The sequence below is a fragment of the Tetrao urogallus genome (genome assembly GCF_951394365.1).
Source record: "Tetrao urogallus genome assembly, chromosome: 1".
Classification (NCBI taxonomy): domain Eukaryota; kingdom Metazoa; phylum Chordata; class Aves; order Galliformes; family Phasianidae; genus Tetrao; species Tetrao urogallus.
This window is the reverse complement of record NC_136813.1, coordinates 187,902,617-187,927,572: the sequence shown is the minus strand read 5'-3', so window position 1 is coordinate 187,927,572 and position 24,956 is coordinate 187,902,617. Positions and strand designations below refer to the sequence as shown.

The following is a 24,956-nucleotide window of genomic DNA, read 5'->3' as shown; positions in this document are numbered from 1 at the left end:
CCAGCAACTATGTCCCTGGAGGTTAAGTGACTCCACCAAAAGCAATGCAGATGTGTTTTTCTGTGGTGCTTTGAAAGTGCATTTGATATGGGAGCATAGATGTTCATGCTCAGCTGTTTTTGTTTTCCAACATCAAGTGTGTCATAATACTCTTTTATTAAAAAAATGGAATCGCCACTGACATTTTCAGGCAATGCTCAGCTTTACTGTGCTGAAGGATGTTACAAAAGCAGAAGGAGCATAGATCTTTTTACATGCTTAGGTGAAATGGAGAAGAGTTTCTGAAGAGTGAAAAGACAGCATTCCCAATACTTCCTTAAGGTTTGTGCAGTCCTGTAGAGCCTGTGGAAGAAAGAGTTGGGTTTTTTCCAAGCCTAACCATCTCCCACGTTGAAACACAATGCAGCATCCATTCTAATGGTATTTGAGAGGCTATAACAAAATTTCCCTGAGTCCAACACACTGGACACATGCAGTATCCAGTAGAAATAGCCCTCTAATCAGAGAGGACTTTGTTGTTGTTGTGTTGATGTCACTGAAAATGCTATTGGAGTCTATATATAAAAGTCTATTGGAGTTGCCAACAATTGAAGGTGGGGAGAATCATCACTTAGCAATGAGAGCAAAACAAACACCACATGAAGTGTGTGAAGGTAGGATGTCATGTGATGTACAGAACAGCACACTGCACACGGGAATTGATTTCATTTACAGCACAAAGGAGACAAATGGAGGAAAAGATTGAAAAGGAAGTATTAGGATTTTTTATGGTTTTTATTAAGGAAGGTTTTTTATGGAAGCCAGAATTGTACTGTGTTGCAACAGAAGCTTTATGAATGAATGTATAATGTACTCTATTAAAAAAAAAAAAAAAAAAAGATACTAAACATTTATAAGAAGCTATTTTAAGAGATACAAGTCTTCCTCTTCAGTCATGAAAGAATCTGCATGTGTTTTTTTTTTAATTACATGCAAAGTTCATTTGTCAAGATAAACTCCTCTGAGTATGTTTGAAATGCTTGCTAGCTCTTCAGTTACTTGGAAATTGCATCTCAGCCTCAGCAGTGTTTGAGCTCAAGAAAAGAAATTGGTAAAACAGAAACCAAGTATGCCATAAAGTAATGAGAGTTGTAACTTTAGAGGTCTTCTGAAACTAGATGTAACAAATTAAAGTTTTATATGAGTCCTATGGGCCCAGTGATCTATTTTTTTTAATCTTCCTCGTTATAAAATGCTCCTTTACCATTTTTTTTCTTAAAAGCCTATTATATGGTGTTATTTTGAATTTATACCATTGCAATGTGTTTAATATTGACCATGTATCCTTTTAGCCCGTCATTAAAGCCATTGTTCTTGATTTTTATGACTGTCCAACCTGCCTTACTCTTTTTCATTTTTGTTTTTAGATGCATCATCCTATTCAGATGAAACCTGCAGATAGTGAAAAGTCCAATGGTATGTGCTTAATTTATTTCTATGTAATTGTGGATCTCTTTTCACTAAAGAAAACAAAACATCGTGCGAGTTTTTGCTTTACTTCTTGTATGGTGAAAATTATATGAGGCTGTTTCCCTACATCTGACAGATCAGGAAAGATGTTGACCTGCTCTCAACTCCCATTTATCTTCAAATTTAATGAACTACCATGCTACAGATTTCTTTCACTTGTGTTCTGGCAGTGAAGTGATCCAAAAGTACCTGATATTGGTGAGATGGATATGAAATTTTAATAGTGAAAAGGAAAAAAATAAAGAAACAAAAACCATTCTAATGTTAATATAATGTAAGCAGCTGATAGACCTTAAACATTTGCTAAACCTACTTTTTATAGAATGATGCTGTTCTGAATCTGAACCAAATTTAGGTTTTAATGATATGCTTAGTTCTGAACTGGGAAAGCCACCTTGCATCTCTCTGTATACTTATTCCTCTCAACGATTGTAAAATGAATGCTATAATGACAGTAATATCCATTCAGAATACTAGGTTACTGCCTAAGTGGATGTATATGACATGCAAAATAGACAGCAACTAAATCTATTAAACATGCCAGGTTTGTATTCAAGGAAATAAGATAATCGGATGGTAACGCAGCCTGACTGTGTGTGATTCTTTAAAAATATATACATGTGTATTTTTTGCCCCTTGATTTGTTCCTGTAATTTTCTAAAATGCACGTTAAAGATATCATCTGCCTTCTTAGATTGCAAGAGCTTCTTTTTCCCATAAGGCCCACATAATCAGAGCTGGTTCCTCCAACAGGCATCTTTGCACCTCATTAATTAGTAATCAGGGCAGAAGCCGTGCACTTAGAGATCTACATACCTGCAAATGTAAATTATGATTGGGCTCTAAATCTCTCTGCAAGGCTTTTTTAAGGCTTCTTTTGTGCTAATTGTAGTGCATCCCATTTTCAGACTTCTCCAAGGATTACAAAGTTCGGAAAGAAATTGAAACTTCACACGATGCTAGGTGTCCTATATGACAACTTTCAAAACAAAACTGGTCACAAACATGAGAGATTAGAGCCATCATCTGTATGCAAGGGAGTGATGTTCTCTCTCTTGACTTGTCCACAAATAGTTTTAGCAGCAATTTCTTTGAATGCTCAGAAAAGAGGCAAAGGCATCTGCGTGGACAGGAGGACCAAACTTTTCAGGCCTTACTCTATCAAGTGAGATGGTTGCTGTTGGAATCAAAATTTCATTCCATGGTATTTATTGCACTTGCATTGGGCAAAATTTTCCTTTAGGGAAAACCAAGGTCTTTATAACTTCTATGGATTCTTCTTTCAAGAACAGATTTCACCTCATGTACCTTGGCAGATTAGAAATGTAAGAGCCAGTGGGTCAAAGTAAATTCCAAAGGAATTACTAGATCATTCTGCATTTTTCTTCCTGAAGAAGATTGAACATATCAGCAAAGCACTGTGGGGAATTGTGCAAGTCCTGTCCTGCTCTGCAGTCCTTACAAAGCAGGGTAAATTAGCCCCTCGCTACTGCTATTAGACTGAGGTTATCTTCATGATACTCCTGTCTGCACTGTGGGAATATTATTGTCTTGCACCAATTTTTATCTCTAGCATGAAAATCATGAAGGATTGGAATTTTTTTTTTTTCTTGACTTTCTCCATACTTTAACAAAAACATATCAACAAATCAAAGACAATCATCACTGTCAAATTAAATACCTTTATGAATTCATACTCCTGGAGGGCATATATGCTTCTGGTAGGCATTTTCTGGGGGAGATGAACTCTTCTTTTTTATTGCCTGAGGAAACAGAAGGTGAACTAACACCATGATGATAAGAAAAGCAGCAGAGCTTCTCAAAAGGACAGGGCGTAGGAGTAGGATCCATGGAGGAGGTGAGAGTTTGCATGCTTGGAGAATGTGGAGGCCTGTTTGGCATATGTTTGTCATATGCTCCAGGCTATCCATCTGAGATATATTATTTGCCAATAGCAAAGTGATAAGGAGTACAAACCTTCAACAAGATTGGTAAGTTCAAAGGGGAAAAGAACGAAGATATGCCAAGATATCTTAGTTTTCATGATCCATAGTGTTCGAGCTAGGAATACTTGAAACACTTTGATTTCTGCATAATGGAGGATCCCACTACTTGTTATAGGTGAAGGCGTGTTTCTCATGTTTCAAAGAGATTAAATTAATTGTTTTGTCCAAATAACTTTGAAAAAGATATGCGAGAGAGGTTGAACACTTGTTGCAATTCTTCTGAGATCACACACATTTCTGAAGGGCTAGATAGATCCATTCAACTTCCACAGATGAGAAGAAGGTGGCCATCATTCAGCCTACAGAGGTTTTCAAACAGAAGAATTTTCTGGGTGATGAGATGACTCCTGCACATCTTGAATTTCTTGCAAAGATTGTAATGATCATCCAAGGCCAGGAGTGCTATGAGGAAATGTTCCCTCGTTCCTCACCGCTGTTTTTGTTTTTATTAGATCAATTTGTTAACCCACACCTTAGCACAAAAGGCCAAGTTTACCTTATGGAAACGGGGAGAAGAATTTAGAACAGGCATCTTCTACATGTTTACCAAGTGCCTGGGTTCTTTTGCAGTATTAAGACTTTATTAGCAACCGGAAGATATATTTTCTTCTGGATAGGTTTTCAGTGGCTGATAGATCCATGCAATCATCTCTGTTCCTTCTCTGCATTCAGGAGTGAAGGTGGAGAATGGTAGCTCATGTATCTGAGTTATCTCTGCTCATGCACATGAAGCAAAGCTTAATTGTCCCACTGAGCTTTTAGCAGGTAGAGCTGATGGAGAAAGACTTGCCTTTAGATCTAATTAGTTTGTTTACTCTGGAGGATTCTGAAAAGGCATTCCTTGTTGAGAAAAGTGACATCCCTGAAAAATTCTCAGATGATTGAATTTGTAGTGTGTCCTGTGCTTGTCACCCATTACCTCTAATCCGCCCACCGTTGTGTCTCTTGATCCATCTACAAAGTTTCAGTTAAGGAATATCTACCAGAAAAACATGGCTTCAAGATTTCAAAGACTCCACTATTAATAGATTCATTTTAACTGATAATCATTCACAATACTTGGCTGCTTAAGGATATTTTTTATGTTTCAAAAAGGAAGAAATATCTGCACTGTAATGCAGAAAAACACATTACACATGTGCTTGGCTCTTAGATGGCCATTATCATGCTACTAGTTAGCAAGTGCTTAAATGTTTCTAGGATCAGCATTTGAATGCTGTTAATACTATTGGGAACATATCCTGAGGACAGGGTAGTCTCAAATGGATCAGTGCTTCAACACTTGAGGGAAAATTACAAAATTTATCATTTCAAAAAAAAAAAAAAAGAAAGAAAGAAAGAAAGAAACGGAAGGCGGAGAGTTAGTTGTGTGATCGGATCATTTATTTTTGTTTATTTTATTAGTGGAAACTTGAAGAAATAATTTTGAAATTCTACATGGCACGACGTTGCCGATTTGGAGGGAGTAATTAAATGCCATATGTTAGCACTAACATAGAAAAGTTGATAATTAATGCAGGCAGCTCCAGATCCAGGTGTGACTTTGACAGATTGTGCACAAGGGTTTTTCACAGGCTTACAAGTAGGGATAAAAAGTCTGTTTTTCCCTCTTCCCTTCTGGATGAAAAAAAAAAATTATGTAACCATTTGCACATAATTAACTATTTCATTATTTGCTCAAAAGAGACACAACTTCTGGATGGAAAACATGCTCTTTAACTGACTGAAGCCCTCATAATGTATAATAAGGAGATTGTAGAGTCATAGAATAGAATTATGTAATACCTTGGGTTGGAAGGGACATTAAAGATCATCTAGTTCCACCCCTCTGTCATGGACAGGTGTGTCTCCCACTGTATGAGGTATATAAATGATTTTTCAGGACAAAATTTTTGGTGTCTAAGATGGAAGAAAAGTTCTTGTAGTCGCAGGAGAGATTTCCTATTATTATTACAGGATTTAATTCTTTTGTACCATGCAGGAAATAAGCCCTGTTCCTTTATTCTCCTGAGCTAGCACAACTGATCTAATATAAGCTGCAAACTGTGAAACCATAGAATCATAGAATCCTTAGTTGGAAGGGATTTTTAAAGGTCGTCTGGTCCTACTTCTTGGCAGTGAACAGGGACACCACAGCTAGATCAGGTTGCCCAGGGCCTGATCCAGCCTCGCCTTGAAAGTCTCCAGCACAGGGTATCTACCACATCTCTGAGCAACCTGTTCCAGTGTCTCAGCACCCTCAATGCAGAAGACTTTTTCCTTATATTCAACCTAAATCTACCCTCTTTTAGCCTGAAGCCTCTTGTTCTGTTACCACAGACTCTGCTAAAGAGTCTGTCCCTTTCTTTCCTGTAGCTCCTCTTTAGATCCTGAAAGACTGCTCTCAGGTCACCTCGCAGCCTTCTCTTCTCCAGGCTGAACAGCCCCAGTTCTTCTACCCTCATATGAGAGGTGTTCCATCCTTTGGATCATTTTTGTGGCCCTCTTCTGGATGCACTCCAACAGGTCCATGTCTCTCTTGCACGGAGGACTCCCCATCTGGATACAGTACTCCAGCTGAGGCCTCACCAGCACAGAGCAGAGGGGCAGGATCACCTCCCTCACCTTGCTGGCCACGCTTCTTTTGATGCAGCCCAGGATACAGTCGGCTTTCTGGGCTGTGAGGAAACATTGCTGGCTCATATCCAGCTTCCCATCCACCATTATCTCCAGGTTCAGCAGAGCTGTGCTCAATCCTTTCATTCCCCAGCTTGTATTGGTAGTGAGAGTTGCCTTGACCCAGATGCAAGATCTCACATTTGGATTTGTTGAACTACATGAGGTTCACCTGGGCCCAGTGCTCAAGCTTGTCCAGGTTTCTCTGAATGGCATCTCGTTCCTCTGGCATGTTGACTGCTCCCCACAGCTTCGTGTCATCAGCAAACTTGCTGAGGGTACACTTGACCCCACTGTGAGTGTCACTGATGAAGATATTGAAGAATATCAGTCCCAGCACTGACCTCTGTGGGACACCACTCATCACTGATCTCCATCCAGACACTGAACATTGAAATGGGGAGAGTGTTCTCATGCAAAATACTCATTAATGGAGCAAACTGAGGAAAGCTGCCATTATTCTGCAAGTTGAATGTAGTGCTGTTGGAAGGCAGGAGGTTCTGGTTTGAAAGTAGCCCCATGAGCAGAAGCAGACTTTATTTCTTCCAGCTTCTGATGGCTACCATAGCTCTCTTCAAGCGTATTAGCAAGAAACCTTTGCTAGTCACCGCAGAGCTAGTCTTAATGGAGTTAAGAAAGCAACTCCTCTAGTTTTAAAAAAGATATCTGCCATTTGTCACACAGGATTCCTTCATTCAGAATTCACCACAAGCCTGCAGAAGAATCCCACCCCAGATACAGCACTGCTTATGTCTTACTAACTGCTCAGGTAGAATAGCTGCCCTGCATTCGTTGTGTGTCTGGATGGTTCAGAGGTGAATCCCATAATTATTTGCTCAGAACGCTCTGCAGTTTCACACCTTCGTGTAACTGGAACTTCAGGCCTTGTTCACTGTCACCCTCTTACTGTTTTTTCTCCATCAGTGTGGAGCACTCAGCCATCTCATCCTACTCTCTGCTTTTGGCCAGTGGGATCTACTTTACATTACAACAGTGTTGTGAAACAGCCAGAAGGTACAACCAGAACTCTGAGAAGAGTAAAAAAAATGGCGATGTCAAAAAAAAATGCTTACCAAAAAAATTTGCATTTATTTTCAAGATTTTGAATTATTGAAACCATTCATTGTGTAGGAGTATTTCTTCCTTCTCTGAGGCCTGAGCTGAGGATGTGTATATTAGGGTCAAGAGTCAGCTGAAAGGTTATAGCCCATCTGTTGTCTGTGGTAAGGGGTAGGCTCCAATGAAACAAGTCATCGTGCCTCACTGTGAGAGGAGATTTTGGAGGAGCTGATCTCTTGACACTGGTATCAATAGATCACCTTTTAGCTGAGACAGAACTGGAAATTTTAGGTGAGTAAAGATAGGGGAAATAGCTTCAGAAACTGCTGTCTCTTCTCTAGCCAGCAGTGGGTAGCACATTTCTAATCTCCATGCTTTGGTGTTTTGCATGGACCTGATGTTGAGCTCATTGTACAGTCTGTGGGTGCAATACAATGTGCCCAGGCAAGGTAATATACTCAGAATACATTTGACCCCTTCTTCTTACGATCCTTTTTCTGTTTCATTCTCACACCACACCTGCAATATAGGGAAGTATTCCTTTTAGGAAGAAAGGAAGAAGTGGCTGACCAAGGATGCAGAAACAAATCCTGACAGCCAATCATGTGCAGGTAAAAAAGCATTCCTTTCTCCATGTGAGAATATATAGTTTAAAACTACGTCAGCCTAATAATATCAGATGTTCTATGAGGTGGAGTGAAAGCATGTCATTTTGATACTGACAATTGTCCCTTTTAAATGTTTTTTATGCTGGGCCCCTGGCCAAAACTGAATAGCAATTTTCTTAAGCTTCAGTGCTAATCAACACTGACTAATAGCACCAAATGCAGGGCACGTTATCATATCAATATGTTTTCTGTACTCTGAGCATTCTTTCTGAAATCTGCATTTTCAAGATGTACAGTACACGGGAGCTGGAAGTTTAATTTACTGTAAAATCACCCTGAAGCTGAAAACCTGCAAATCGTCTTAGTTCAACAGCGTACTTATGGGTTTACTAGCGATACTGAAGGAGGCTGGAGGGGAGTTAGTTGTCTGCTACTCTTTGAAAAATTAAAACAAAGCCTTCCCATTTGCTTTGGAGGGGTAGAGAGAAGAGAAGCTCCTTTGCATCCTGACAGCTTCTACTTGTAAGGCAGGGAGAAAAATCTCTTCTTAATTTTATGTCTCTGTGAATTTCTTTGATTTGATTCTTCGTCCTTGCACCCAAGCAGGACCGTCAGCTCCTTACTTTGTGACCACATTGCTGACATTTGTCCAGCTCTGCTAGAATATACTTTTAAGAGAATGCTGGGATTCAGTCACTCTTTGAGTAGACCTGCATTGGACTTCAAGTCTAAAATCAACTCATATTTTAACTTTGTGGGTACTAAAAGACACACAGGCAGAAATTAAGAGACCCAAAAGGCAGAACAGAAGGCAGTGCTTATGCTTAGACTTCCCCAGACCTGACCTCAGTTGGTGGTATGAGACATCATTACAATTCAATTCAGACAAGGCTGTCCAGGCTGTCCGGGGACCTTCCTTATAGAGATTAGTCAAGGATATATATATATATATACATATAGGAATTTTAAGCAGCCAATTTATAAGCATCTTCTCACTAGCAAAGTACCAAGACTCTCCCTATGGCTGCAAGCAAACCAGTTCAGTTCCACCATCCTCAACATAATTATCTGCACTATCAATAGTAATTATGTATTATGAATCAAGTGTAAAGTTTCACTGAAAGACATACATATATCTGGATCCCAGCCTGCATATCTTCTTTGCAGCCCCATGATTCAGCTGCTGGTCTGTGTGTACGTGGTTCATCTGTGCATTCATCATTTGTTAGCCCTTCCTGAAAGGTTAACCCGACAGTGGAACCCCAAAGTAAAGTCTGAATGAAAATGTTGAGACTTGAGGAATCTGCTGAGAAAAAACTTCTCCTGGGTACTAAATTCACACCAACTTTCTTGCAAGCTTCTTGAGTGAGAGGGACTGGTCTTCTGGATTCTGAAAAATGCATGATCTCAATGCTTGCTTGTATAAAAGCTACAAGTGCTTTTTTAAATTCAGCAATTCTAAGGAAAAATTACTTCAAATACCTCTCTTGTGATCAATAAACATGAACCTCTTCTTTTTATTGTTATTAAATGCACTTAAAGTGTTGAAGTATAACACGAATAAAATCCTATGAAAATAGATGCAGTTTCTTCTTCCTCAGCTGCAATTTCTTCCATTTGACAAACTCATATTAATACAAGGAGAATGGGTTGGGGAACAAGGGAAGATATTTTTTTTTTGGTAGGCCCAGAAATGAAAATACTTCATTACAAAAATAATTTGCACAATAATAGAAATAAGTAAGTGCACTGCAGACTCTCTGGAGTAAAGCTTTCCTTCTTTCTTTGCATCCCTGCAAACTCTGACAGTCTGTTCATTAACGGTGAATTGGATTTACATGCCATTTCAAGAGAAGAAGAAAGCAATGGTGGATATGCTGTATAATAAGCACTTAGATTTGGGGTTTAATACAGATGGGATGGTGTGTTAACATTTTAAGTCTTTCCAGGGTGCATTAAATTTTGATGACCTATTTCATTTTTGACGACAGTCTGCAGCTTTAGACCTGTAAATTTAGGTTTGATTAACAGGACCAGCGAGTCCTGCCACTGCAGTTTAGCTTATGCTGGTTTGGGTGACAGTACAGACAGAAAATATTCTACCAATAATTCAGGTAAAGCACCTTTTTCATGTGTTTTTTTTTCTTGCAAACTCAGCATCATTACAGATCAAGGAGTTTGCTTCTTGGAAAGCACTGTGCAGTCCCCTTGATGAGGTGCTGTCCTAGAATATGCCTTGTCCCCTTGGAGGAGAGAGAACTGTGTCACTCTGAAGAAAGAAGGAAAATTTAATGCATTCCTTTTCCAGAGCAGTGGTTACACACCTGCCTTTCGAGTGCCACTCATTAAGTTGGATGAAATTGAAAGCAAAGATAGGAGCCTCTGTCTCAAAACATTTCTCAGGAATATTTTTCATTAGCTTGTATCATTACGTGCACAATCCCCTCTTTACCCTCACCCCTGTTGTGATTTCTTTCATACATGAGGGAGGTGAGGGAATTTATCTGAATTAAAATCTATGCAAAGATATTTTTACTCTTTCTAACAGAGGATGCTTTTCTCTTAGAAGCAGTGGTAAGGAGACATATGCAGAAAGACTATGGCAGCCAATTAATCTGTTATATAAACAGCAACCACCACTAAAAAAAGGCAGAGAGATAAAGAAAAATGAGATATTTTGGGTGAGGGTGGGAGGGGGGGAAAGGAGGTTGTAAGTATAAAGTGTTTGCCTTAGGACTTGTCTTCAGTTACAGAGCCAGACTCACATGACTGGAGCTCGGTTTGATGTGGTAATGAAGCATTGATCACAGGAAAAAGATGAAATGGCCTTTGCTCATTCATTATTTTTATCTTCTAGCTGTGGAAGACAGAAAATTGTTCATAGGAATGGTTTCGAAGAAGTGTAATGAGAATGATATCAGGGTGATGTTTTCTCCGTTCGGCCAGATAGAAGAATGCAGAATCCTTCGGGGACCTGATGGGCTGAGCAGAGGTGAGTGTGCAGTCTGTAAAGTCTCTTTCCTTAAGTGCTAATTGGAAGCTCTGTGTCACAGTCAGGGTAGGCACAGCTGCTGTCTGCAGCTAGAGGTTACGCCATAATACGTCCCACGTGATGAAGGTATCCGCATGAACTTTTCACAGCGACTGAAATTATCACCTTTTATTTCCAGTGTCAGAAAGGTCTTGGTGCCAACATATTAACTTGTGTTATCGCACTGTTTGTTAGCTGGAAAGGTTCCTTTGCACCCTGAGAAAGCACCCTCCGTTTTCTGCTCTCACAGAATCAAAGATCCTTCCCTGACCCCATTTCTTCTTTGTACCATAAGGCCACAAAAAAAAAAAGGACTGTAAATGACTGGTTGAAGACTTATAGGGTCATGGGAACTGGCCCACACTGTAGCACTATCTCCTCAATTCCTGTGTTTTTTATAACACGATGCAAAACATAGGTCTGTTGAAACTCAGAAACAAAGAGGTGAGCTTGAACCTGAGAGCTTTATCTAGACAAAAGTTTGTTAAAAGAACTTGTAATGCTTGTGCCCCTATCACAAAGCAAAAAACAGGGGAATGGTGTTACACAGCACCACCGAGAGTGGTCAGGCAGCTGACCTGAACCTTGGAAATGGAGTGCACAGGCTTTGATAGGTGGTGCCCACTTCTGAGTGCAGAAATGCCTTTTGGAAAGGCTCTCTGAAAACATATAAAAAAGAAAAATAAATGTATATTGATGTTGCAGAATGCGTATTAAATCTATGGTATGTGGACCTGAAATTATTCTCAGGCTGTAAACCTTTCCTCAAACTCAGCACTGTGTGGTACAGAGTGGAATAGGGCATAGACTCATCTTCAGTGGGAAAAGCAGCTGAGGCATGAGCTGCTGTCATGTGACAGCACCGGGAGTCAAGTAATTTCAAGTGCGGAGCTGTGAGGAACATCACCACTTCTGTTTCTGTAGAAATAAATAAAAGAAACATAGAAAGCACAGTTTATGCATTTTATTACATTTTCAAAAGTCACAGAAAAAAATAATTGGATCAATCTTGCATGGAAATGTAGATATATATGTGCGGGTTTTTTTTTCCTTCTGGATTTGCTTGTTTCCTGCAGGCTCTAGAATCCTCAGTACCTCATGCAACAATTTGTGCCTAGATTTGAAAAGAAGAGGGTTTTGTGTGCAGCCCAGCTCGTTTAAAAAGTCTATACATTTCAGCAGGGGAAGCTGCATGGATTACTGTATATTTCACAGCACTGTGTGAAAACATAACATTTCTGAAGGGCCTGTTGAAAAGATATTCTGACAATAAATAGGTAGCCTCAAGAAAATTCCATATTTGCATTTGTACTCGATTAGACTGCAACCCCAAAATTTTTGGGGCTGCCATACAGCAGTCCTTTCAGGCAAGAGTAGCATCAGGATCATGGCTTTTGCCTTGGGGAAGACCAGAATAAAGGTCTGAGGTTGGTTCCTGTGGCTCAGTAGTAAATGTTAACTGATAGAGTCAAGCACTGCAATTATCTACTAGACCACTAGACCCCACACTGAGGGAAAACAAATAGTTCTGATTTTTAGTTATTTCACTTTGTAACTAGCACAGAGAAAGGATGATGGAAGGCACTACTGGGAAAGGTGCTAAGTAAGTGCTAAAATAACAAGATCTGGGCATGAGATGTCTTGAGTCACAAAAGAATTAATTGACTCTTTGGAATCACCCACTAAAGAAATGGGATCTGCTGAAAGTCCACTGCATTTTTTTTTTTTTTATTCAATAGGCATTGGATATACTACGAGCATAGAAAAGATAATTATGAAATTGAACAGTGTAAGGGTGATCGTGTAGTTTTATTCTACCATGAACAGCACTATCACAAGAATCAGAAGCTGAGATTTTAAGCCATGTCACCAGTGTACCAGGCAGAGCAGTGTTGTCTGCCAGCCAGCATAGCCGTAGAGTTAATATGCTGCTCCCTCCTGCTGGAGGGTGAAGATCTTAGTGCAGGTAGGTCACACACCAGTAGTCTCAGCAGAGCTGTATCCTCCCTGCCACTCGGATTTATTTCGGTCACCATCACGATTGATATTCTGTCATGCCCTCATGCATCATGGCTTGTTAAACTCGAATTGCTTTCTACACACCCATGTTCACACTTGAAAATGAGTTCAGCTGTGCCAACCAGGTTTTCAGGCAGATGTTTATCAGCTTCTCAAAACCACCATGCCATGAGAGAAGGCAAAGTGTTGGTATTGCAAAGCTGAAATGAAAAGTGCTAAGGGAGATCTGCAGTGGACGGAGCTTGGCTGAAAAAGCACAGGGTGAAAAGCTGCTTCACTAAAGCAAGAAGGAGAATTATACAGTTAAATCTTTGTAATGAGTTCTGATACTTAATGAGTTTTAATTCATGTTACCATTTTCAAGATGTTAGTTCTCTCTGCCACAAACAATGTTTGTTCTCCCAGCACCAGTCCGGATGTGTTTCCCTCCCAGACACAGGGGGGTGAATGAGAAATAGTCACTGTCTTAGGAAAACACTGTCCTTATGATGCCAGAGCCTTCGGGAACGCACAGTGCTCACAGCAGCGAAATGGAAATATGGTCCAATAAACTCTGTTTGGCATCTCTTTTCAGTTGCATAACGAATGTACATCATGGTATCTTGGACAAAAACAGCTTGAGGAGTATACTCATTGGTATCTATGCCAACTTGTGAGCTTTGTTGAAGGATTCAGGCAAATAATCTTGATTACCAGCAGACAGTTGCAAGGAATGGCATGAGGTTACAATGTTCAATAGAACAGTTTTGGTTTGTGCTGCAAATTTTTGTTGTTGTTGTCTTTTTTTTCACCATAAAGAGTAAAGAACATTCAGATGACTTTTTGGTCATGCCTGTGCTACAACAGCAATCATACCACTAGCATGATAGAAGTGTGTAGTAAACTCATAGGTGGGATGTAGGATCTTAGAGAACCACATGGTTCCAGTAGCAAGAAGAAATCCCTTCATGCAGCAGCAAGGGGAAATATAACACTCATGATGAGTGTTAAATAAGTAATAAGATAAAGTGAGGGATCAAACTGGTTATTCCTGTTGTAGTTTATAGCCAAGAGCTGACAGAACTTTAATAAAGTCACACCCATTGCTGTCCCTACTGATAATGGACCATCAGCATTTCATCCCCAAATTCCTATTGTCAAGTATTTGAAACTCATCTGTAAAATGAGAGTAAAATAATGATACAGAGCTCCAGTGGTGGAGCAGTGTTTTTTAAAGAAACAGTTTTTTTCCCTATGTCTTTTTTTTTTTTTTTTTTTTTTTTTTTTTTCCCAATGTTTGGGGTTTTTTTTGCCCCTCCATCTAAGAAATAATCATTTGTAACTTCTTATATTCTGACCAGCTACAAGAAATAGGCAGCAACCAAGAGGCATTTCCTTCCAAAAACTGTAAGATAGTCCCTGTGGAATTAGTTGGCTGGCAAGGAGTAATTCCTAGCTGAGAAAAGTATTAAAAATAAAAATAAAAATAAAATTAAAGCCCCGTTGGCTGTAGCGATAAAGAAGCTGGGGACTGAACAGCCATGCAGGCTGGCCTTTGCTTTAGCAGGGTTCACGGGACTATCTAAAGAAGCTTGCAGCTGCCTGTGCTATATTCATTATTCAAAGAGAAGGATTCAGCCTGCAGGGTTGTTTAATCCAGCACTTTTTCTGAAGAGCTAAGTATGCTTTACAAAAATTCATGATTGTGATATCATGTGCTAAGCTTCATTATCATGAAAAAGCAGGAGTGAACTGCCTCAGATGATTAAGATTTTAAATCACTTATTGTAAAAGGCTTAAGGAAACTTTCAGACCTCCTGACTTTGAGCACATGGCTACATGACCACAGATGCCAACACAGACAGCATTCAGTGATAGCTGGACTGTGCAAAAGTAGCCAGAAATTCCTCAGGTTGATTTGTAGCTGTGCTACTGATGTGTAATATGACCATAGGTTGATTTCTCATCATCTATTTTTCTGTTCCTTAAAATAAGTATAGCAGTGCTCCTCAAGCTTTATAATTTCATGTATATATATATATGTATATATATATATATATATTTTTTAGATAAGTGGATCGATATCCCTGTATCAGTCTAGGAATTATTATTACCATCCATAATGATGATAAAAAATATATATATATATTCCTCTGATCCTCATCACAGGAGCACTGCACAGCAAATTATTCGGTTGTATTGCTAAGTGCAGATTTGTATAACAGATAGCAGAAACAAGTCAACTGGGTTAATAGTGTGCTCTGGGGAAAACCTGCTAATAACGTGTGCAGACAATTGGATATACCATGAACACTGTGGAAATGCCCCCAAATATACATTCCTATACCTCCCAGTTTCCCAATTGTATGATTTTTTAACAAAATCTCACCAGGCACACGGAACAAGTAAATGTTTCTGGACACATTGATTGCAGGGAATTGTTTTTCTTTGTTTGCTTTGAGAGCAGGATGACATGGAGAATTATACCATGGTCAGGCAATTTATTGTCACAAAAATCCATTTATAACTTTCAGATTTAGGGATTTACTTAATGAATGAATAAAATAAAATTAGTGTTTGCATCATAACTAGCTGCACTGAAGGACAGATGAGGAAGTTTCACGCCTGTTTGTTTTTCCTTATGGGTATTTACTGCTGCTTTGTGAGCTGAAGTAATGTGAAGTGCCACCATGGGTGCAGCCTGGGTTAGGGAGCACCTTTTGACTTCTGTATCAGTAAGTAATGGGAAAAGAGCACTGTGGAAGTGCTGCATTTTTTACTTCTCTGTATTTTACTTCCTCAGTAAGTAAGGCACCTCCGTGCCTTATTTATTTTGCTGTAATGTGGTAACATTTTTCTTTTTCCACTCATTATGTCACATTTAATTTTCTTCCTCCAGTGAAACTTTTCCAAAGCTGGGAAGGAGCAAACACATCCTGTTGACCAGTGTCTGTTGGCCTGTGGCCAGTAGTCCTCAGTCTCAGATTTCCATTCTTGAATCTTCTCAGCAATCCTTCCCCAGATTGAGGTCTGAAATGAAATAATTCCAATGATTTTATTTTTTTATTCTGGCAGGAGGGACATTGAGAACATGGTCTTTGGTACCTGATTTACTCTGGGTCTCTTTCAATTCCATTCACTGAAGTCTGCTCTTTTCAGAGTGGTTAATTGACTGTCCAATTAGAAAAACTAGGAGGAAACCATGAACTTATCTAGAATCTGTCATCTGGTTGACGGTCAAGAAAAGTCAGTAAAGCTGAATGGATCAGGCATATTTACAGGATGTTCCTGTTGGTGTTATGTGCCTGATATGCTAAACTAAAAAGCTTTACTGTGACTTCTTCAAAATACTTTACAGTGGGCTGAGTTCTCAGACCTGCCACTGTGTATATTCAGCAGTTTTTAACAACGCAGTGTCTCTATAGTAAACTGTCTGAGGATTTCATTTATAGCTGAAATGTCTGTAAGCCACAGAGATTTTTGTGTGGTTTGTATCAGTAGAAGGCTGTCTGCCACACTGGTCCTTCCAACAGGCTGTGCTGTAATATCAGTGTAGAAAAGGGAATGTCTACTTTGCAGTCTCAGCTACAAATATTTTAGCCCAACTAGAACTTATTTTTATCACGCTTGATTTCCATAGCCTTTTACTTGAACCTTATCTTTTCTTTAAACAGCAACTTCCAACACAGAGGATCCAAAATGCTTCTTGCAAGAGTATTTTGGCAGCTTTTCACTATTGTTTCTTTGCAGAAAGTGAAGAAAAATCTCATTTATGGTTAACTCAGAAGTTGCAGCAAAACCATTACACCACCAGCTGTGCAGCCTGCATGCATCAGGCTGCAGTTGCTTGGATGGCTTTGAAAATCTCCTGAGCCTTCTTCTGTATCAGAGGGGTCACCATATATGTATATATATAAAATATGGTTTTTTTTAATTGATTGTTTCTGCCTTTCTTTCATCTCCAGAATTCTAATGCCATGTTTTTTAAACCTCCATTTTTAACTCTTGGCCTGATTCCAGATTGTTTTAAAAACTCTGGTAGACACTGGCAGCTTTATCTGGGAGATTTCTTGTGCAGGTATGAAATCAGACCCCTTACCTTGAGGCCTACATTCTTTAAAATGTTCTACTTCACTGGCAGCTCTCTACTATTGATGTTATGTTACTATGTACATGAGCAGGCAAACATTTTAAAACAGTTTATGAAAGCCCGACATGAGAAGAACCAAGTGAAGCAGGAGCTAAAATGGGGCAGTGCTGGGCATTGTGAAATATTTCTGATAATTCAGTCACTCAAGCATCAAGCCCTACTTAATGCAGTAGCATGGTTCAAGAAGGAAGCTTCTCTAATTTTGCAGCCTTTTCAAAATTCTCTTTATCTCTAGGGGTAAAAGAAGACCAGCCCAGTGTGTCTGGATGTTGCTTTAGCTGAGATGGCAGATGCAGTAATGCACTCCAAAGTTTGCTCTGTGATGGGGCTGGGTGCCTCCTTCCAATTCTGCCTGAAAGGAGAAAATTACTTGAAGAAACCTGTCCCTAGTCAACCACTTAGCTCTTGTATGGGGTGAGAACACAGCCTTGGAGATAGAACTAAAGCTCCTAGCCCTCCTTTCTCCATCCCTTTTGCTTCAGTTAGTGATCCCTGACATTTTGAAACCAGAGGTCATAAATAATTGGAACGTGACTTTTAGGTTGGCTGTATTTACAGAGGGATCTTTTTCACAAAACAAAAGTAATTTCAAAACATTAGCTGTAGAAATATCCCCTCTCTGTCCTTTTGCTCTCAGTCTGAGCTCCGTAGCTCCAGAAGGAAGAAATTGAAGTATCATGACTTGGTATGGTAGAACAGAAATAGTTTGCTTGTAGCCATTGATGCAGGAGAGCTTGGCCTATGGCATTACAATTAATGCAGTGTTTCAGGTGATGAGGTAAGAGGCCGTGGAAATCTTTCTTGTTTCCTTGCACCATGAGGCATGAAATCTGATTAGACTTGTCCTGTTACAATTGTGATCTACAGTCCTAAAGCTGCTGACGTTTTCCCAAAAGACCACCTGTATCCATGAGATACAGAGTGAAGTATGCTGAAAAGGGAATGTTTTCCCAGCCCCTTAGATACAAGGATGAGTATGGGATAGTTCAGGGCTGCCAGAGCTCATCTAGCTGAAACAAGTGAAATAAAGGGTGCTTAAATACCAACTTCAGATGAAACTCAAGAAAAATATCCTTGTAAAATGCCTGTGTTCCCCATATAGAAAAATTAATGGAGGCACAGAATACAAGCATCCAAGAACAGCTTTTCTCAGTAGCTCAGTTACATGTGCAAATCTAGCAATGAAGTGGATTGAATTCTGTTATGTAGGCTTAGCTTCTCTCCATTCTGGCACTGTGATCATGTAGAAGGAAGGGATTCCATTTTTCATGGACAATAAAATATATAGGATCCCATGTTTCCCACACAGTAATATATATGTGCACACAAAATATATACAAATATTGCATGTGATTGTCCAGGTTTGGTACCTGGAAAAAAAAACCACAACCTTTAAATGTGGATACGCATAGCGTTTTAGTCTGGAACAATGTCTGGAAATATGACTTAATTAGCTAGCATCTAATTGGGATGCTAGATGGTAATAACTGAAAGTCTAGGTTATCAGATGATTTAGAAATGAAGTTGTCTACTTAATTTTTACCATGATTATTAAAGCAAATTGGGTATTTACTGTGCAAATGGCCACTGCCCATTGGTGGAAAACACCCTGCTGACCAGAGATAACAAGGGAACCTAACCTTGTAGCCTTTGGCTGGCAAATTGTAATTAAAATGCAGTCCCATCTTCTCCATAAAATGCTGTTTCCAAATGCTTGTATTCAAGCTGCATAACCTCGTTTATCAAGCATTCCCCTTGCCAAGAGAACAAGTTTCTTTTAACTAGGTAGCTTGCTATGCAGCACTTTGCAGAGATCAGCGACAAGTCTTTTCACTCCACAACAAAGGAAAACAGGATCCAAGCAAATGAATTTGGGCTGGGCGATGAGGAAGGAGGTTTTGCCATAGCATTGGGCACTGAAAGTCCCCAGCAGCTGAGCTTTGTGCTTAAAAAGAGAAAAAGCTTAAGGGAGGGAGGAGCAAGTCTCCTTTATCTTGAGAAGAGTACAGCTTTATTTCTCTGCTGATTCACATTTCTTTTGAGACCTGCTAATTGCAACATCTCTCAGTAAGTTACTTACAGCAGTTCCGCTGGGTAGAAATTGTGATAAATGCATAAACTGTGTCTTATTGATTTTTGTTGACATTTTACATGCTTCTTATGCATTCTTAGCCTCCAATTCAGTAATTGTCACTGTGCTACACACTCCTGGATAATGAGAGCAAGAGAAGTGAATGAAGTAGTTTCTTGACCGTTATAAACAATATTTCTCAAGGCTGTATGGGGTTTCTTGCCTGTCATCCGGTATATCTCTATTTGTACTCACCCCCCTTTGAATTTGCAAGACAAGAAATGCAAACCCTTGGTGATATTTCCTCTTTTAATGATAATAACAGAAATGTTTTTGTTGGAGAGATTACTTCAATGGTAAATTTGGGCCTCTTTCATTTTAGTGCACAGCAGCATTATGGAAGCTAGCAGAGGTACTGTAATTTATTTACCCTTCTACGCACATTTGGTCTAGAATGCTGTACAGAAAGCCATTCGTTACATCATTTTCTTTGACAGGACTTTGTTGCTGAATAATGGTAGTATAGTAGTTGTGTCTAAACAGCTGTAAGACATCATCAGTAGAGTCATGACATTGCCATGAAGTTTGCGTTAAAAAGAATCCTTCTTCTGATTTTAAAACACTACCTATCAGCCAGAGGTACATAAGCCAGTTTAGGTTGTCCTGTACCAAGGGCTTTTACATTAATGAAAAAAAAAGTACCGCATGATGCAAAAATGCATTGACTTTATTTTCATGACTAGATGTAGTGCTTTTGGGTAATGATCAGGCATTGCTTTCTCTTACTGTTGTTTGATTAAAATGTGAATACAGTCTTGACTTGATAATCTCACCAGGTGCACGGTGCAAAAAAGAAAAGGTATTTTATGCCTCAAATTGATTTGCATAAACCAAACAATCTGTTGCTTGTTGGATTGCAAAGTAGTTAATTTTGCCCATTGGCCACAGGGGCAACAACATTGTATTTTTTATGCCAGAATGTAGCTTTCATGTATTAGCTCTAAAACGACAATATGCTTTAGCCTCTCAGTGCTTAGATTTGCTTCATTTGGAAATCTTTTAAGTAGTAATAATAATAATGTTTTGAGGAAATTGAGTGGAACACTAAATTATTCTCTGAAACCTAAGTTCAAACTGTGCAAGGCTAAGGGAGCTGAAAATCAATGCACTTTTAAAGTCATTAGAGATCACAAGTGAAATAAGTCTGTGTTGCTTTAGCTAAGCTTTTAGTGTGCCATGGTATTATTACAAAATCAGCCCGAATCTGCATTAATTTCACAGTCTTTTTCTTTAAGATGCCCAAGGGTGCATGAAGAATAAAATGTAAATCTCAGAAGGCAGTGTTTTTATTAGTCAAAAGGGCAGTGAGTCATGCACTAAGAAAGTTGACCCGTACCATGCCCAGTATAGGTATGACTGACAATAGTAAAAGAGTGGAAAAATAGCCCAGGCATTCGCCTACTGGCTTTCATTATGATTTAAAAGGCTATAGAGGGAGAAAAGTGATTTTTTAGTTATTCATGCACACAGCTTTTGAATTGTTCAAGCTCTTGGTAGCTTTCATAGATCAAAGAATTATACTTGTACCTAGGACTGTGAGAAGCAAAAATCATAAAGATTTTTATTCTTAATATGTTATTTTCTTAAATGTTGAGATTCCACCTACGTTACTGAATTTTGTCTTAGTCTTTTTGCAATTAGTTGCAAAGTTCGCAGTCAAGTTTTTCTCATCTTTACTTGTACAGTTGTTCTTGGTGCATCACGGAAATATGTAAGTGACATTATGGACTCCTTTAAATTCTCAGCTCAGCTGCCGGTGATGCCAGTTGTTTATTCACTGTCCAATATTTACTGACACAAAAGCCATAGCAAGCAGTTATTAATGCATGGCCCGAATGGACTTAACTATGCAATCCAAAGTCTGCATAAAAAAGCCTTAAGTATGTCAAACCCTGTGGCTAAAGAACAAAACCAAACAAACCAAACCAAACCAAACAAACAAACAAAAACAAAAAACAAAAAACAACAAAAAAAATTAAAGAAAGAAACCCTTTTATCCTCACCCATCACACCTAATTTTTTTTTCTTTCATCTATGGTCAGATTAGCAAGTCAGCACTGTCGATAAATAAACTAGAGAAGTTGTTTATTTTTATGTACTACTGAGAACAGTGTCGTCTTGTGGCCGTTCTCGTAGACTGTGTTGGTTTAACAAGCGTCCAACCCTTTTGTCTTGTTGTTTTTTGTCTTTCCTGCTCCCTGTCCCCTTGTTCCCACAGGCTGTGCGTTTGTCACATTTTCTACAAGGGCAATGGCACAGAATGCAATCAAAGCCATGCACCAGTCTCAGACCATGGAGGTACAGTACTGTATCATTTGCCCTTTCTTTGTTTTCTTTGTGCAAATGATTGCGAATGGTAAAGCCATGCTCTCCTGGACCAGATCAGACACATGACAATCACAGATTTAAACTTTTTGCCAACTCACGCTACCTCTCCTTGTCAAACGTGTTTTTCTTAACAGCCTGGAAGCACACAATCAGGTTGCAGCATCCAAACACAGCTCTGTATCCTGTTCTCAGTGGCATTCACAGAAAATAAAATTGCTGTGAATACCACTCTTCACTCATACTCAAGAGTATACCTAATGAGTAAATTGCTTTTAATATTAACACCTCCCCCCCAAAAAAAAATCTTAGTTTCCTTTAAATAGATGTTTAAGTGTTCTGGTTTGTGCTGCTCTGAGAAAAACCTCAAGAGATTTAACGTGGCCACCCTGAGTTACTAGTGCATGTGTTTTCCTGCAAATGGAATCTCTTTTTAAGCTAATACAATTTCTCTTTCTTCACGATAGCGATAAAAACGCTAATGATGAAGGAGCATATCGAAGCTTCCTACAGAGCACCGCTGTGCCTGGCCCCTCTCAAGCTCTATCTCCTCCCACATTGCCTCTACGGCCTCATATTTTGTAACAATGAGCAACACGAAACTTGAAACCCTCTCACTTAACGTGAATCCAGCAGCAGACTAACGATCCGGTCATTGGAGTGGTGATCAAGTGCCACGGCTTGTCTGGCAATCTCAAACTTTTGTCAGTCTGTGATTTTTGTCATGGTCTTTCAGAATTTTGCACAAAAAACCGCACAAGTATTAAGTCTTTACTTACTCTGGATCTTCTAGCTTATCATTGGAGAGTGCATGTTATACTGTATTATGTATACTGTATCTTCGTGTAGTGATGATTTTTTCTCATAGGTGGCATTGATGTTATGTGCACTTGTTTCTTTTTATTTATTTTTACACCAGGACCTTTCGATTTCTCTCAGTGATTTTTCTTTGCAATGCTCTAGTCTCCCAAAGCATGCGGGGTGCTAAACAATCATTATTGCGTCATGTCGTTAGCTGCTTTGTGTAACGAGCCAGGGGGGGAAGAGCAGGGGTGGGAGAGTGGAGAGAGGACGAGAAGGCAAAGGAAAAAGAAGGCAGTGCATGAAAATGTCACTAACTGTTTCCTGTGTACTACAAGTAACGATACTGGCATTGCAAAGCTATTGTCTCTCCAAGCATCACGTTTGAATTTGGTTGAGCTTATTTTATAATTGATGTGTTTTTCTTTTCAGTGCAATGCATTTTTAAACCCTAAGTATGTAGTTTTAGATGAGAATCTTCCAATGAGACAAGAATATTTGAAATTATCTTTACTAGAAAACCTATGATATATGCAGTCTGACAGTATATTGTGGAAAAACTGCCACTTTGAGTTTTTCAAATAATACTCATAGTAATTTGTCTGCCATGCACTGCTCCATTAATTCAGATCTATATATTTTTCTGGGTTTGATTCCATGTAAAAAGAAAATGTTTATTGGTAATATTGTGTTTTACCTATATTTTTCCATATGTTTTAATGTATTTTTCTGTCTAGCAAGATGAATTTTACACAGGTCTACCTCAGAAGATGGTAACATTAGAGAGATAATGCATCCCAGACAAATTCATCCATTCTTCTGTTAATTGCAGTTCTCCAACTGAAGCTGCATTTTCTTATAATGCTCCTGCTTACTTCAGTTCTATAAAATGATTAGACTTTGATCTCAATATCTTTAGAGTTATCATCAATGAGAACCCCAAACTGGCAAGGCAAGGCAGTTCCAAGTATTTTGCACTTTGAACATCTGGGTCTTTGTGCCAGTTGAGCTTAGGCTGGAGTCCCTTCCTGGAGAGAAGCAGTACACCCTCCAACTCCAGAGGTGATGGGCTGAACAGAGTCTGTACACTGTATTGCCAACAAAAAGAAAAATACGAAGGCAGCACCAGCTGTCAGGAATAAAATTGCACTAGAATAGGGTGCAAATGCTGAGCCACTGAATGAGAAAGGGAGATGCACCTTGTGTGTGTGATGCAAGCCAATGCTCTTCTACTAGAAAGCTAACTTACATTACCCAGCATTAAATCTTGGCTTCTCAGCCTGAAACAGTGATCCTTGGATGCATTTGTTTCACACTGAATGCAAAAAAATAGATGGGCTTTGGGGAGAATATGTATTACACATCAACTCAATTACTGCAGATTTTTTTTCTGATTTCATTATTTTTGCTTCCTTGTCACACATTATTTACCAACATGTATTTTCAAAGTGGGTAAAGAAAGAACAGTAGGGATGTTAATATCCAGATGAATATATCTCTTAAAATAATGAGTTCTTTTACTACTTTTTGCATCTGACTTTCTGACCTGGTTAAATCAACTGATCTTCAGTACATAACTGCTGCTCTGAGTTTCTATTCTTCTATCTCATTTCCGGGGGTTTTGTTTGTTTGTTTAAGGCATTGAAATGCAGTACCAGTAGAAGACACTAATTTGTTATCATGGAGTAAATTTGATGCAACAATAACAACCCTTTTCTCATATAGAGCCACTTGCTACATATAATTTCAGTCTTCAGAATGTTTGCTCTCTTGAAAATGATGAAGTGATGAAATATAGAGCAGACAGTGAAAAAAATGAATTATAGACTCATAAATTGCAGAGATATTGTTTTTATACAATTTACTGACATTTAAGCATTCATAAATATGTCAGCTGTAGTGTTGAGTGCTGAGCTGCTGAACTGAGAACTGAAATAGCCATAGAATATTTCTTCCTTTAAAATTCAGTTCTGTTTCTTTGGAAGTAGATTTGATTCTCCTGTACATCTAGGTAGCAGTCAGTAAGTTCTGGTTTTGATTAGCCCAATGCTACCAAAGCTCATATTAAATACGGTACAGCTTGCTTTTTTATTAATTGAAGCAGAAAAATTTCTTTCACACCCTCCCACCCCCAGCTCCTTTTTTTTTTTTATTAAAGGACCTTGTCTTTAATACTAGTATAAAAATCACTGAAGAGACGTAATTTTGTAACAAGCTGACTCTTTCATAATCTTTATTTGATTGCTAGAGTGGTACATATCTCCTTTTTTCTTGCTGAAACACTGAAAGACAGTTTTACAATGAAACACACAGGGAAGGAATTGGAGGTGGAATAATAAATCACAAGTGATGATTTTCTAAGATAATTCTAAAGGAAAAGTATTGATGGGAGATCTTCATACAAGAGATATTATTATTGCGGTTTATTTCATCATTTTGTCTGTTGATTTTGAATGTTCTTAGCATTTGTCCTGGTGTGAGGTTCTTCAGAGAAAAGGTACTCAACTATTCTCTGTAGATTGTAGAGGAAATAAACTTTGCTAAAGATGTTCACAATGTTGTGAGAGCAGTCATGAGAAGAGTTAGGCTAAGTATAACCAGCCTCCCCATCCCACACTGCACATGTTGGCTAAAATGCTGCTCTCTTTTTTGGACTTGAGTCATCTTTCACTCCTACCATTAT

At 38.9% G+C, this 24,956-nt stretch overlaps 1 protein-coding gene across 13 annotated transcripts in view; it reads left to right on the top strand.

The window, feature by feature from the left end:
- The window catches only part of CELF2 (CUGBP Elav-like family member 2), a gene marked incomplete at both ends in the record, with an annotated part of 367,040 nt that overhangs the window by 295,694 nt on the left and 46,390 nt on the right, over nucleotides 1–24,956 (top strand). For all 13 annotated transcript variants that reach the window (XM_079532577.1, XM_079532586.1, XM_079532587.1 and 10 more), the window contains 3 exons: nucleotides 1,407–1,455; nucleotides 10,695–10,829; nucleotides 21,366–21,445. In XM_079532577.1, coding sequence (XP_079388703.1) covers nucleotides 1,407–1,455; nucleotides 10,695–10,829; nucleotides 21,366–21,445 — 264 coding nt within the window. The remainder of the gene's footprint in view (nucleotides 1–1,406; nucleotides 1,456–10,694; nucleotides 10,830–21,365; nucleotides 21,446–24,956) is intronic.